This window comes from Aphelocoma coerulescens, chromosome 1 (assembly GCF_041296385.1).
Source record: "Aphelocoma coerulescens isolate FSJ_1873_10779 chromosome 1, UR_Acoe_1.0, whole genome shotgun sequence".
Taxonomy (NCBI): Eukaryota; Metazoa; Chordata; class Aves; order Passeriformes; family Corvidae; genus Aphelocoma; species Aphelocoma coerulescens.
The window spans coordinates 103,802,681-103,816,351 of NC_091013.1; the positions used below are offsets into that span (position 1 = coordinate 103,802,681).

Here is a 13,671-nt window from a genome sequence, read left to right on the forward strand (position 1 = left end):
ATCCTGTTGTTGCTAAATTGTAGGCTCTCAGCAATGGATTTTCAGACTTGGCTTAGAAACTTCAAGAGAGGAAGAGTTATGTAGCACTCCTAGGTAAAATAGTTCTGTAATTTAGTTTAAGAAGTATCTAAATACTTCTGTTGAATTCAACATAACATTAAACCAAAGAAGATTTTAGAGTATGGGTCTCATATAAATATTACAAAAGTAAGTTTGTATCACATAAATAAAACTAATAGTCCTGTACGTGTTCTTCTGTGGCAAGACAGGTGGATAATGAGTACAAGGGTACACATAAATACTTTAATTCTCTCTTGGAGGCAAACACTGCAGAAAACGTGAGTTTGCTTCTTAAAGCTGAACCACATTTCCTGTTTGTAAGAAAGGAGATTAAAAAAAAGACTGGAGGGATTTGAGATTGACGGCAACTAGAGACGGGTTCATGCTGCCGGGTCTGAAACAAAAGAGTATCCAACATCTGCCAACATAACTTGATTTCCTGTTGGATAAAGGGGAGGGGAGTATTCCTAGAAACAACAAAACCAGGTAAGCCTTATTTTTTAAACTTGCGAACATAGGAGCAGTAGAACCACACTATGGTACATTAGCAGTCTTCCAAGAAGGTGGCTCACGGTGCTGAACCTTCATTAATTAAGGTTTGATAATGAAGACTAAGCATTGGCATTAGTTTTATGCTGAAAATACTGTGCTGTGGGCCTTCTTATTTTCCAATGTGCTGTTTCCCTTCTGAAGTATGAAGTTGTTATCTTACAAAGCAATTAGTTGTGCACTAATTAATTGCAGTTTAAGGAATCTTTTTCAGAGAATTAATCCTGTAATAAAAGCTCACAGAGGTGGAAGCATTTTTAATGCTAATTTAACATTCATCAATCTCTTAATGGGTTTCTGTTTCTAAGGGCCATTAGTACAAAATATTATTTATATCAAGATTTAATTGGAAGAGGGGAGGAAAGACAGTTTTATCTCATCTTTGACAAATTTGTAGACAAAAACAAGAGGAAAGAAAGGAAAGAAACCATTTTGTGCTCCAGATCGTCACCATAAATCTGGCAGCAATTAATCTGCCTCTGTGGCTAATGCGTTGATACCACAGGTGGCATGTCCAGCTAGATGGTATCTCTATTCCTCGCCTCATGTTCCTTTTCAGTACAAAAACCTGTTAGATGTATGCTATCTTCCTGCTATCCTTTGTGATGGATTGTCTAAACAAAATACATTAGAGCAAGGAGGAACAGAACGTAGCACCCCTGCTACCTATTCTTATGTTGTTAGGGTGACAAATATCCAACACGAATTGTTAAATCTGGCTCCTGTCCCTGCAGGTAAGTACGTGATTATGTCCACTCCTTTGAGTTGCAATAAATTGAATTGCACAAGTTCATCAGGAAAGATTAGAATGTTTTGGAGGCTTTTGGTTTTTTTGCTTGTGGGGTTTCTTTGCCTCTTTTGCCTCACAGCCCTCCAGTGACAGTATAAGGCACCCCATAAGGAGAAAACGTAAGAACAAATAACCAAAATGCTATATTTATTCCCATGTCTTGTCTCTGTTGGTGGAGAAAGTTGTCAATAGATTTTTAAAGAGAAAAAGTACAATTAACTATGTATTTAGAAGGTATGTTGTTTGTCTGTGTTTTGTGGTATGAATATGGTAGCTTCAGTTTATAGCAGTGTAAAAGATACTAAGAGGTGGAGAATAATCCCATCCCTAAAGTCAGTAAAGTAAAAACATTATCCAAATGAAGTAACTTACCTATGTTCTAGTTGGAAGCTACTCCAAGTTTAACCTGGTTTTCAAATGGAAATGGAAGAATAGGAGCATAAGAACGTATCATTAATACTAGAGAGAGACTGATATTAGTTAATCAAAATACTGTAATCTTTTAAATTATTTAAACATACTACTTCTCCACTCACACATCCCAAAGTCTTCTAACGATATAACAAGGATTGTTGTCCCTCTCATGAAACCTTTGGGTGTATAATGAACTTTCTTCCTTTCACAGAGGAGCACATTACTTTAAGAATATTTCAATATTATTTCTTGTAACAAACTACTACCACCCTTAAGTTTTCCTATCACAGATAGAAAACTAGTCAGATAGACTGTCACAGAAAACCGTGATGGAATTTGAGCTTAGCGTATTAGAATCATAGTGTACTATTCCCAAGGGGCCTAATTATTCCATATGACTCTTTTCCAAAGATATAACAATTAAAAAAAAAAATCAATTTGATTGCTTGAATGAGAATGCCCCTGAATACAGTGTCATGGGTTCTTTGGACTAACCATATAATACGTAAAAACGAATAACATAGTTTTGCTCCATTTGAAAATAGATTACTTGAATGAGAATTAAAATTAGAGAATAGAAGACACCATTTCAAAATAGACTATAATTAATCTAATAGCCTTTCTGTTTATTTCTCACTCCCCATCTACAATCTCCTTATCTTATTTTTGTCTGTAGCACAACCTGTTGACCGTGAGAGGTTGCATCTGCTGTTGTACATTTAGGGACAGCAGTGTAGCTATCTGTGGAGACAAATTGTTCTTCACACAGTCAGTCAGCTTTCCTTCTAATGCTGCTGTTGTCAAAGTAGTTAATATTGATAAAATGCAGTTATAAAGGTAAGTGCCATATGGGAAACACCTATAACAACAAGAAGAAATAGGAAGATCTGGGAGTTGCATATCTGTAAAGCTAGGATATAAAACCAAAATTTCTCATATTTTGTATCTGGGTAATAAGATTAACTTGAAACTGATGTTAGAATGGCATAGAGCTCTCAGAACAGCACCATTACGTCTCTGATCAAAGTGTTTACTGTGGTTTTATGGGCTAAAAACTGTTGTTTCTCCAGTATAAGTAGTGTTGTCTGACAAACAAATATTTAGTATTGCAAAAACAAACAAGCAAAAAAATTGAAGTCACACATATTGTTTGTATACATTCTACTGAAACACAAGCAGATGTTTAAGTCAGTGTTGTGGAAAATGAATTTAAAAATAAACTAAATAGTGTTCATCCAGGAAGAAATTTAAATGTTCTTCTCTTAATCTACCCACACCCATGAAATTTCCTAAATTGTGTTTAAGAAAGAACTATAGATTGTGACATTTAAAACATTGGTATATTTTATTAGAAATCCAAGTTTTATATGGTTTTTTTCCTAGAATGTTGTTAAAGTTCTTGAGAAGTGGGATTGTTCAAATACTACAGAATTTAAATCTGAAAACTGAAATGAAAAAAATTGTATCCAGCTTTTACTATTTCCCAGGTAATAACTTCAATTTAAATCAGAAGTTGAAACACGAAAATAATACTTGACAACAAAAATTGGGTCAGTTAAGGGTTGAAAATAGTCAAATGGAAACTAAGAGTTTTCCTTCTACTCTGGAAACACCAGGGAAAAGTTGGATTCCTGGATCAGAGAGAAAAATTACAACATTCTATATGAAGAAAAAGGAACAACGTTGGATCCTAACTGTACTTTAGGTACCTGCTAACTCTTCTTATTCTAATGAATCACAGAGTTGTAGCTTGTGGAATGGGCTGCCCAGGGAGGTGGTGGAGTCACTGTCCCTGGAGGTGTTTCAGGAAAGACTGGATGTGGCACTGAGTGCCACGGTGCAGTCAGCAAGGTGTTGTTCAGTCATAGGTTGGACTCGATGATCTCAGAGGACTTTTCCAACATAATTGATTCTGTGATTCTACCACAGTCACATGTGCTTCCCTTCTCGTAGACCACTGCTTTTGCTCCCTGGAAAAAGTGTTTGTAGGAAAAGAAATATGAAAGGAACATGAGAAGAATGGAAAATAATCACATCAGAAAAGATAAGATAGAAGAAGAATGAAAGATGATTATTTAGGGACAACAGTGAGACTTGAAATTTCTTGTCCTGGACAGACTTGTAGTTTTGGACAGGTTGCATGGGATGCAATATTGAGTGACTAATTGCACAGTAACTAGGTTCCAAAGACCGGTGATTCTTGATGTAGCCTGATAACATCTTTTCAGTGTAGGATTTCCCATTCTTTTAATTCCCTTCCTGAAAAATTAGGATGATGTATAGCTGCTTCATGGGGGTGTTGTCTCTCCTCAGGAATGCCAGTATCTCATTGCAAAAAAAGTGCCTTTCAACATGAAGAGGAGTATTGCAGTGATAAAGAATCCTCAAACACCTTTGGGAGAACTCAAGTGGTAGAAAGGAAGGGAAACAGGACATTCAGTTCATAAAGAAGGATAAATGGCCACTAAAAGCACCACATGCAAAAAAAAGTTAAAAGTCAGACAGAAAGTTACAGCTTGTTTGCTCTGCTTTGTTCTTGTTCCTTTTAAAAGAGAGTTCTGGTCAGGAAAGAAACCTACATCCCAGAAGCCCAGGTGATTTGTGATTTTTTGCTACCACGGTTTATCTTGTCTTGTTTTGTCAAGACAAAGAGTTGGAGTAAAACAAAACAAAAAGAGCTTTGGCAACACCAGCACAACAAGGGAACAAAACCTGTAAGGAGGTTTTGAGCCGGTCAGTCACGGAACAAACGCTCCAAATCTCGGAGAACATGAAACATGTCTGGGGAAAGTGAAGAATCAAGCTGCAAGCTCCTTCCACTCATTTATTTGGCTAAGTGTTTCCTCTGCCAAGGAAGGGTCCATATGCAACAACGCTGATAATTTTGGCCACTGGACTGTCACAAACAGGCTATTTTCTTCAGCATGGTTTGTGATGGAAAATTTGTATCAACTAGGTTAATCAAAGAATTAATTAAATGAAAAAAAATAGATTTTGTGCTAAGGGGGGTTCTTTCCTGTCTTTCTTATTGCAAGGAGAGGCAAGTTTAGAGCAAAAGAAGACTTTGTTCAAATAACTGGACCCACCTTTTACCAAGTGATTTTCCAGGAGCTGTTTGAACTTTTCTCTGCAGTAGTACTGGGGGCTTCATTGGTTCCCACAGTGTCATTCACCGGTGATGATAAAGGATGCTTGTCCTTTATCATCACTTCCTCTCGTTTTTCAGGCAAGAAAATGAGTACAAGTAAGTGGTTTTAACAGCTGTAAAACAAGACAAGAAACCATAACCAAATTTTGACATATTTTGCAGGGATTATTAAAACATTACAGTCTTAGGTATTATTCAGAGACACATCCAGTGAATTTGTTTTGACTGAATTCAGACCTACTTTCATGAACTCTAGAATTTAGCCAACAATTTACTGAATTTACTGCAAATACTAAGTTAAAGACAACTGCAGAAATAATTTCACAGCTATCCAGTAAAATTACTGTTTTTTTATTAATATCTTATTTTTTACTGCATCTTACAGGCAAACCAATAGCCTAATCTTTGGCTGAATTCCTATGAAAAAGTATTTCTGCTAACAGTTTATTATAATCGCTTTCTTATTATTTAGCATCTGGTTTTGATATTATTTAGCTTGTATAGCAATAGCTGTCAGAGAGTAAACAACAAAATAGCAGCTTCAATTACAGAAAGCAAAAATCAACCAAGCAAAAGGAACACAGTAAAACTGTTAGACAACACAAATGGTAAAATTATTTTCTTTCAGTTACAGAAATGGACTGCCATTTTTCTGTCTGGGGAGTTTTGGCCTTCCTGACTTTGGCTCTGCTTGTTTCATTGACACTGAATATTTCACACTGTATGAAAAAGAAGAAAGGTAAGTAATGTCTCTTTGTAAGGAATGGAGTTTCAATATTTAAAGTCATCCCTGCTCAGAGATATCAAGTCGACAAATTGATTCTTCTCAATCTTAAGGTACCTTTTGGCAAGAATGATTTTACTAGAGAGCATTTAGCTTTTGAAAAATTTTAGGAGAGTCAGGTATGATTACAGAATGATTGCTAACTGCCCAATCCACTGCTAAAAACAGCTACCCAAATCCATTCTCTGAAGGCAAACCAATACAACAAGAAGAATTTAGTTCTAAAGTTTTACTTTTAAAGTATATTTTTAACACCTGCAATTTCCTTTCCTAGGAAGTACACTTTTCCTCTAACTGGTTATTATCTATTCTTCTATTTAAAAATTGTTTTAAGTAGATGCACTGATATGAAATACATCTGAGAAAATTTTCTCCCTCCCAAATTCCTGACTGCTCATTTGAATTTCAGATTTCATACAGATTTTATGCCTTATCAGTGTATTTTGGAAAAACATTCTAATTGCTTTTCATAATGGGATTCTACTGTATTTCTTAAACCAGTGTGTCACTTGTATGACTACAGTCATACTCTGGTTTTGGTTGAAATTAACTTTTACTTTTTTGACAGATTATGCCAGTGCAACCTCTCTTACGTGTACAATTCTATGGTTAGGAAGTTGTACAATCCTCACCATTCCATTCACACAGGGAAAACTGCACCTGTGCTGTAGATGTAGGGGTGGGCAGGCCAACACTGGTGACTTCAACCCAGCTAAATACACCTATGTATATAATCTACATAAACAGAAGGCCCATGCTTATAAACTGCACTCACCAAGTATTAGAGAATCAGATAGTCACAGGATATTAAGAGACTTGCTGGAGTGTTTTGGGATGGGTGTGGGTTGAGCTTTTTGGTTCATTTTGTGTTTTAGGGCTACTAGGCAGATATTTCTATGAGGAAGAATCACAGTCATTTACAAAATTAACCTGACCAAGGTTTAGGTCAGAGATGCTGCATTTCTCATTGAATTGAGGTTACTGAGTTAAATTCTGGAGTCCTGGAGCAGAGTTTAGAAAGTGAGGCATTCCTGAATTATTAATCAAGTTCTAGCAAGAAATCTCCTTGTAGCCATTGCCTCTCTGCTTCAGTTTCTTCATCTGTGTGGATCACAGGATGTCTTTTTCAGACATACAAGCAGAACTAATAAAATAAATAAACCTGTCACTTTGTGATATAAACACATGATGCACCTCCCCAGACAGGGAAAATCTGATGAGAGAAAAAGATGAGGGAGAAGCAGAAGGTGAAGGAAATCAGGAATGAATCACATGTGTTGCAATACATTTTTTGGATACTGCAAACTGACACAGACTTTGCAGCCACAGCACAGGGCCATAACACAAACATTTCTCGTATTTGACTAAAGTATTTGAGAAAAGTAGAGGGACAATTGAAGGTCCTGAGAGCCAGAGCTTTCAATTGTATTCTCTAAAACAAAATCAAAAGCATGTCTGTTGAGACAATTATCTGAAATGTTCTAAAATAGCACGTTTTATTTTCTCTTATTTTTTTTTTTTAAACAAATTTTCCAGCTAAAATGCATACAGATTATGAAGAGAACAATCCAAGGTAAGTTGTATAAAAAGTTTCTTTCTGGCAAGGGTAAAATAAGCAATAAATAATGACAGATGGCTTGGGAGGGATGGCATAGAGGAAAATTCAGTATCTCATGCAGTCTGCCTGGAAATGTTGATGGTGGAAAAAAGTTTTTAAAAAAACACAGGAAAAAAAATTCATGTGGGAGATACATCCTCCAGTCATTTTATCAACAATGAAATAATTGCATGCTAATACTATAATTTTATCTGAAAGTGCAAGATATTGAGCTAAAGCACCATTACCTATCACTTAAACTCAATAATTCCATAATAATTTAAAAGAACTCTCAGCTCTCACAAAACAGTGAAAAATTATAGTGTGAGAGTTAATACTTGTGGAGCAATAATTTACATGTATTTACATTTCATAACTATCTTTATACATGCCATCCAAAAGCAATAAAACAGTCTGTTTACAGCTGCAGGATACCATGAGCTGTTACACAAATCTGTTTCAGGTCTCTCTCTCTTACGCCATACAGGAAAAAAACCCAACCCAACCCAAACTTTAGAAAACAGAGATGGAGAGTCTCATCCCAGCCCAAATATAAAAGGCCACTGAAATGAAAATACAAAAGCCTGCACCTGTTACCCAAAACCAATTCTCAATTACAAATTTTCTTGAAGTTGGGAAGTCTCTATTTGTCTATTAGTGCCTGTTCAGATGAAAAATACCACGGAATGTGGTGTTAGAGCACGACTTCACCCCCTTGACAAGAGGCAATATAGGGATGCAATAGAAAGGTTACACAGTGCTTCCCACTAAAAATTCCCATTTTACAAACCCACTTAGAAGCATTTTCAAGTAACACCAGGTAATGAAACACAACATACCATTAAAAATCCAAAGCTGAACTTGTCTTCTTCGGTCTTCTCTGTTTGTATTGTCATGAGTATTTTAGTTGAATCAAGAGGGGACCTTTTAAGAACATCACTCCAAAAGACACATATAGTGCTTTAGTTTGTATTGCAGAGTGGTCTCAGAGGACATCAACTGGGTTCCTTTCAATGATCATCAACATTTCTTAACCTACATCAAACTGTAGCTTAATAGTTTTGAGATTAGCTTTGTGCTTAATGAAGTTACAGGAATGGAGAGTTCAGTCCTGGGCTAGGTGACAAATCTCTCCTGAAAATACCCACATTGCCATTTCTGCCCCCTCCAAAATTTTTGATCTTGTTTATAAGATCACAAACAATCTGCTATATATAGATATATACACACAATCTGCATATTGCTACATGTGCATAAAACATTTGCTAAAATAGAATATTGGGGTGCTAAATAAAGCATATTCTGTGAATTAAAAGTATTTTTTCATTCCCCTTGTAGCTATGATGGCTATGACACAGAAGATTATCCAGTTTATGGCAATCTCAACCAAGATATTTTAGGTAAGCTTCATTTTAGGAACATGTGTCTATTCAGTGGTTATAGAAATATATGATTAGAAACTGGCTGACTGACATATTTTGTGTTTCTCAAATGGCAAACCTGAGAATCTGCATATTTTAACTATTAATTAAAATTATTAATAGATACTTGGGATAGAAATGCAGACTTTCATACTGCACTACTATGTATAAGAACAGACCTCATACTGAATTTGATTTTTTACAGTCCATATGGTCCTGTTCAGCTAAGTATCTCAAAACAAAGAGCTTGTCTAAATGTGAAGCTCACTAACTGAAATAACAGCTTGGTCCATGTCTCTTAAAGCAATTTAAAACACATATTACTCACGGTCCAAGGTCAGTGCTCCCACAGAAGCAGGCAGAAACAAACACATACCAGTTCTCTGCTGTGGCTCTCCACAGATCACCAGCAATACTGACAAATGTGCTGAAGCCCAGCAGCTGAATGGTGGGCAGACAGCTTTGCTTTGCTTTACTGGGCTCAAGTTAACAATCCTTGGCAGAGAGACACCACATTAAAGGCTGTAGCATCATATAACTGCAGCTAGAGATAGGTGTGCCGAGGGTTTGTCTTTTGAAGCCTTTATAGAGTTAAAGCAGCAATTTTTCTGCATATAACTTTTTGTGCAAGCTTTAATTGGGATTAAGGAAAACTAAAGCACTTTAACTGAAGGGAAAAAAAAGCCCAAACAAACCCTACTTTGTCACACATAGTTTGCATAAATTTAATCAAGTCAACACTCAAATGCATTGACATTGTAAAACTTTGAAAACTGTAACGAAGTAACCTGTTTTACTGGTGGTTAAAATGAGATATAAAACGAGAAAATAACTAGAACCAAATTTACAGAACACTGAAGTAGACTCAGGAAGAGAATTTAATCCCCAGCTGCTGCAACTCACAACCTCTTTCTCAGCCAAAGAAAAGGCTGCCTATGCTGAAAAATAGATCTATGTGGCTACGTCTTACTTGCAAGAAGTCCTCCCTGCACTCTAAAATGATGGCCGGTTAGTGAATAATGAGAAACCTCCCCTCCATATGAACAGAAAACGATTTTAATTTTCACAGTGTGTGTTTGAATTTCTTAGTTATTTGCCTCTCTATAATTAGAAGGAGAGATCTGTGTGTGATTTCAAAACAAACACAAACATCCTACCAAAGAAAACTGGGGGGAGTTCATTCTCTAAAAGAGAGGATCTGTCGGTCTGATCTTTTAAGACTCGGTAGAATGTCTTAATAAAAAGATTTTTCTACTTTGATAAATTACAGAAGAATGTTGTTACGAGCAGATGAAGTCCCAGCCTCAAAGACCAGTTAACCAGCTACAGGTACCTTTCATTTTAGTTATGGATTTCTGAATTAGGGTAACATGGTCTGTCTCAGGGTTCCTTTATTTATCCTATGACAAAAATCTTCACACTCTCACAAAAATTACCATGCATATGGCATGATAAAGTTCAGCCACAGGCATGCAGATCACATGGAATTAAATCCGCATCCATGGCCATGGCTTATCTAAAGAAGTAATTTTATTTGGTTTAGTTATCAACCAAGTGAAAACACAAGCGCATCACATGATACTCACGAGTTTGACTGTCTCTCTCCTGTCCTGTGCAAAATCTATATGCTTTAACCAGTGAAAGTTTGTTTTCTATTGGTTTGTATTTTGTTGAGATACCTGTATGCCTAAAAGCATGAAAGCTTCAAATGAAATTTTCCTGTAATTGAAGCATTCCTAGCATCAATTTCCCAAGTTGATTGCCACATATTTCATAGGGATCGATTTTCAGCCTCTGCCTCAGGGTATTTCCAGCAGGTATAAGAATATCTTTTTTAATCTAGACATTCCAATGTCAGTAGTCATTGATGGTTTGGCTTGAAAAGCACTAAGAACCAAGGGAAAGACACAAAAAGCATACATTTTGCACTGGAAATGAGATCGTATGTACAGACAAGAATCATCCATCTTTGGTTTTCTGCACAGACAAAGCCTGTTAATAATGTTGTTAATAACTGGATTCTAACTAAAAAATAAAAAAGTGGAAAGAAAACCAGATCAAATAATGTCTTGCATCCCAAAGAACCTGGACTGATTACATAAGCTTCCCTCCTTCCCACAGAGAATCTTTCCAATGATACGTTGATAAATTTTTCCATATTGCCACTATGAGTCATTTGCCATTAGGTTATATTGATCTGTTTTCCATTCTCCCACAGTTTAATCATTTGTACCTTTAATGAGTTGTTTTACAGCTAGCTTAGGCAAACTACAGGCAGAATTATGATTACAGTGTAGACATACTTGAAGTCTTAGATATAAATTTAAAGCAAGGATAACTACTGGACGTTAAAGTGAATTTTCTTTTAGGTGGAATCTACCAATCAGATGTGTTATGCCTCACTTGATCACAGTGTCAAGGGAAAATGCAGAAAACCAAGGAGAAAGAAAGATCCCTCATCAGAGGAAGATGAAGAAGAAAGATCATCTAACCCCAGGGTGGCTTCCAAAGTTAGCATTTACCTTAACAGTGAGCAGCTGGCTGCCGAAAACACGGCAAAAGCAGAAGCCATTCATGATGATCCCATCAGATTAATGGGCTTGATTCATAGTACAAAAGGAGAGAACTGAATATGTAATGAACAAAATACGTAACAAACCAAGTATGTAACCATAAAGTGAGATTTGCTTTTTCATTCTGGAGGAACAATGAATGATTAGAGATAATATCCTGGAAAACTGACATACTAAACAAAGGTGTGAAATGTTCCAAACTGTCTTCCAAGCATATTTATAGACTAAGCAAGACATAGTTCCAGGCTGCCACTCAGATGGATCTGCCCTTCTGAAGACAATTTGAGAGTTGCAGAAGCTGGTAGCTCAGTGTTCGCATGGTATGGATTCCAGTAAAAATTGATCCTGTTTTAAACAATCATCAGCTTTCAAGCAGTCCTAAAAGACCCCCTCCTTGTCTGTAGAGCTCTAGCCGAGTACAACTATTCTATATTAACTTCAATACTTTTGAAATGAGATTGTGTTTCGTACTTGCACTCTTGGTGATTAATTGTTTTACCAATTAAGAACTGATCTGCTGTTCCACACTGTGACTGGTCTATGATAATGACTGGAGAATAATTTAAGAGCTGATTTAAATTTCACATGATTTACATCTCACAAGACTTAGCAGTATCTTTATATATCTTTAGTTTCCTTTAGCAATACTAGAATACATCTCAAATCTCAACTCCTCTGCTAGTGGAATATTGTATTCCAGCTGTATTCTAGAGTCCACACAGAAATTATCAAACCATCTGTAACAATAAATCTTCTGGGGAGGATTTCTTCCTTCTAATACTCTATGTTATGCTTACATTCCTATTGGGTTTTCCATTGCCATCCTTACTATTTTACAAAAACAAAAAGAGGTTTTTATTTCCCCAGACCCTTCATTTACTGTGGGCACATTCATCTGAAGACTAAATTCTTTAAATGGTAAGTTTTATAGAGTGGGTATTTATTTCTATATTCTGGGAGTCATTATGTAGTTGCAGCAGGAAACAATAAAGCAAGTTGACATAATATGCCTGCTTCTAGGTGTCAGACACTTCTGCCTTCTCAAAAAACCAGGATATTAGTGCCTTTAAAATCCACACAGAGCAGCGGCAAGGAGATTGAAACTCTGAAAGACACAGAACCCTACAGCTGTTTCAGGTCCTGAAAGAGATCGACCTGGAAACAAAAGACCCATAGTATAGAGAGCCAACATCTCTTCTAACAGAAATGGATGAATACATCAAGGGATAAGACAAATTTATGAAAAAAAATTTAATATAAAAGAAATAGTTGTCTGACAGCCTAGTTAACGTTTAGTTTTGTTCATAGTTAATGCTCTTATAACTTCCATGCTGGACCAAAAGGGGCAGAGTCCTGCCAGTGCTTATCCTGTGCTGGCACTTGCTTTTGTGTGCAGAACTCAGGTCAGGGTTCTTGGCTGCTACATCCCAGAAACAAGGCAGACATGGAATGAAAGTTGTGGTATCAAGGTCTGAGCCCAGCTCCCACTGGATTGGCAAAAATAAACACAGCTGAAGAACCTACAAAAACCACTCTGAGGGAGAACTGTATTAAATCATGACCCTGAGGAAGGCCCTAAGGGGGGAAAGGAGGTAGACAAATCCAAAATCCAATATCCAAAGCTAAACATCAAGATACAAGTGCATGAAACATTAATTTAATTAGACTGGGAGGAATTGTACTTTGTTCTGTAGCAGGGACTAAGTAAGTAATAAAATGCCTATCCATATACTCTTTCTTTCATGTACATATCGAAACTGAATACAATGCATACACAAAATACTTACATAAAGTATTTCAATTTCGCTGGTACCAATCAGATGCAATATTTACACCTCCCAAATAAAGAGAAAGCTTTCTTAATCTCTCAACCAAATAAGCATAGGCTCAAGAGTCTATTTATTATTTTTTTCCGACATATACATGTACCAATGGATATTGTATTTTGAATAACTTGTGCACACTTTGTACAAAAGTTAGTTTCCTAATTTTCTCACAGAATTTGCACTGTTGATTATGCCTTACTTCTAAAAATTTAAGAGTCAAAGAACTTGTACAAGATGCCTAAATTCAACTTGTCATTTCAATCTGGTAATTAACAGAAATGAAGTACCCACTTCTCTCATTGTGTGTACATGTAACAGTAAGTTCACTTCATGGGATTTAGGTACATTTAGTTTCCTTTCTATTCTCAGTCTTCATTGTTTAGTCCAGCTATGTGCTTATGCTAATATTCATCGGCTGCTTTCCCTTGCAACATAGTTTGTTCAAAGAGCAGGGCATTTTTGTTAATATTCTCCTCTATATATATAGACACACTTCCTTTCCACATTTA

General features: G+C 36.2%; 1 protein-coding gene across 2 annotated transcripts; it reads left to right on the top strand.

Moving 5' to 3' along the window:
- The first annotated feature begins 439 nt into the window (after nucleotides 1–439).
- On the top strand, nucleotides 440–13,668 carry TRAT1 (T cell receptor associated transmembrane adaptor 1). Of its 2 annotated transcripts, XM_069022545.1 has the most exons (7): nucleotides 440–546; nucleotides 3,430–3,518; nucleotides 5,590–5,700; nucleotides 7,282–7,318; nucleotides 8,681–8,742; nucleotides 10,034–10,092; nucleotides 11,133–13,668. In XM_069022545.1, exons 3-7 carry the CDS (start codon nucleotides 5,598–5,600, stop codon nucleotides 11,391–11,393), a joined length of 522 nt encoding a protein of 173 aa, XP_068878646.1. In that variant the 5' UTR covers nucleotides 440–546; nucleotides 3,430–3,518; nucleotides 5,590–5,597; the 3' UTR covers nucleotides 11,394–13,668. The 2 variants fall into 2 exon arrangements, with proteins under 2 accessions (XP_068878646.1, XP_068878636.1); XM_069022535.1 differs by lacking the exon at nucleotides 3,430–3,518.
- Nucleotides 13,669–13,671: the final 3 nt, after the last annotated feature.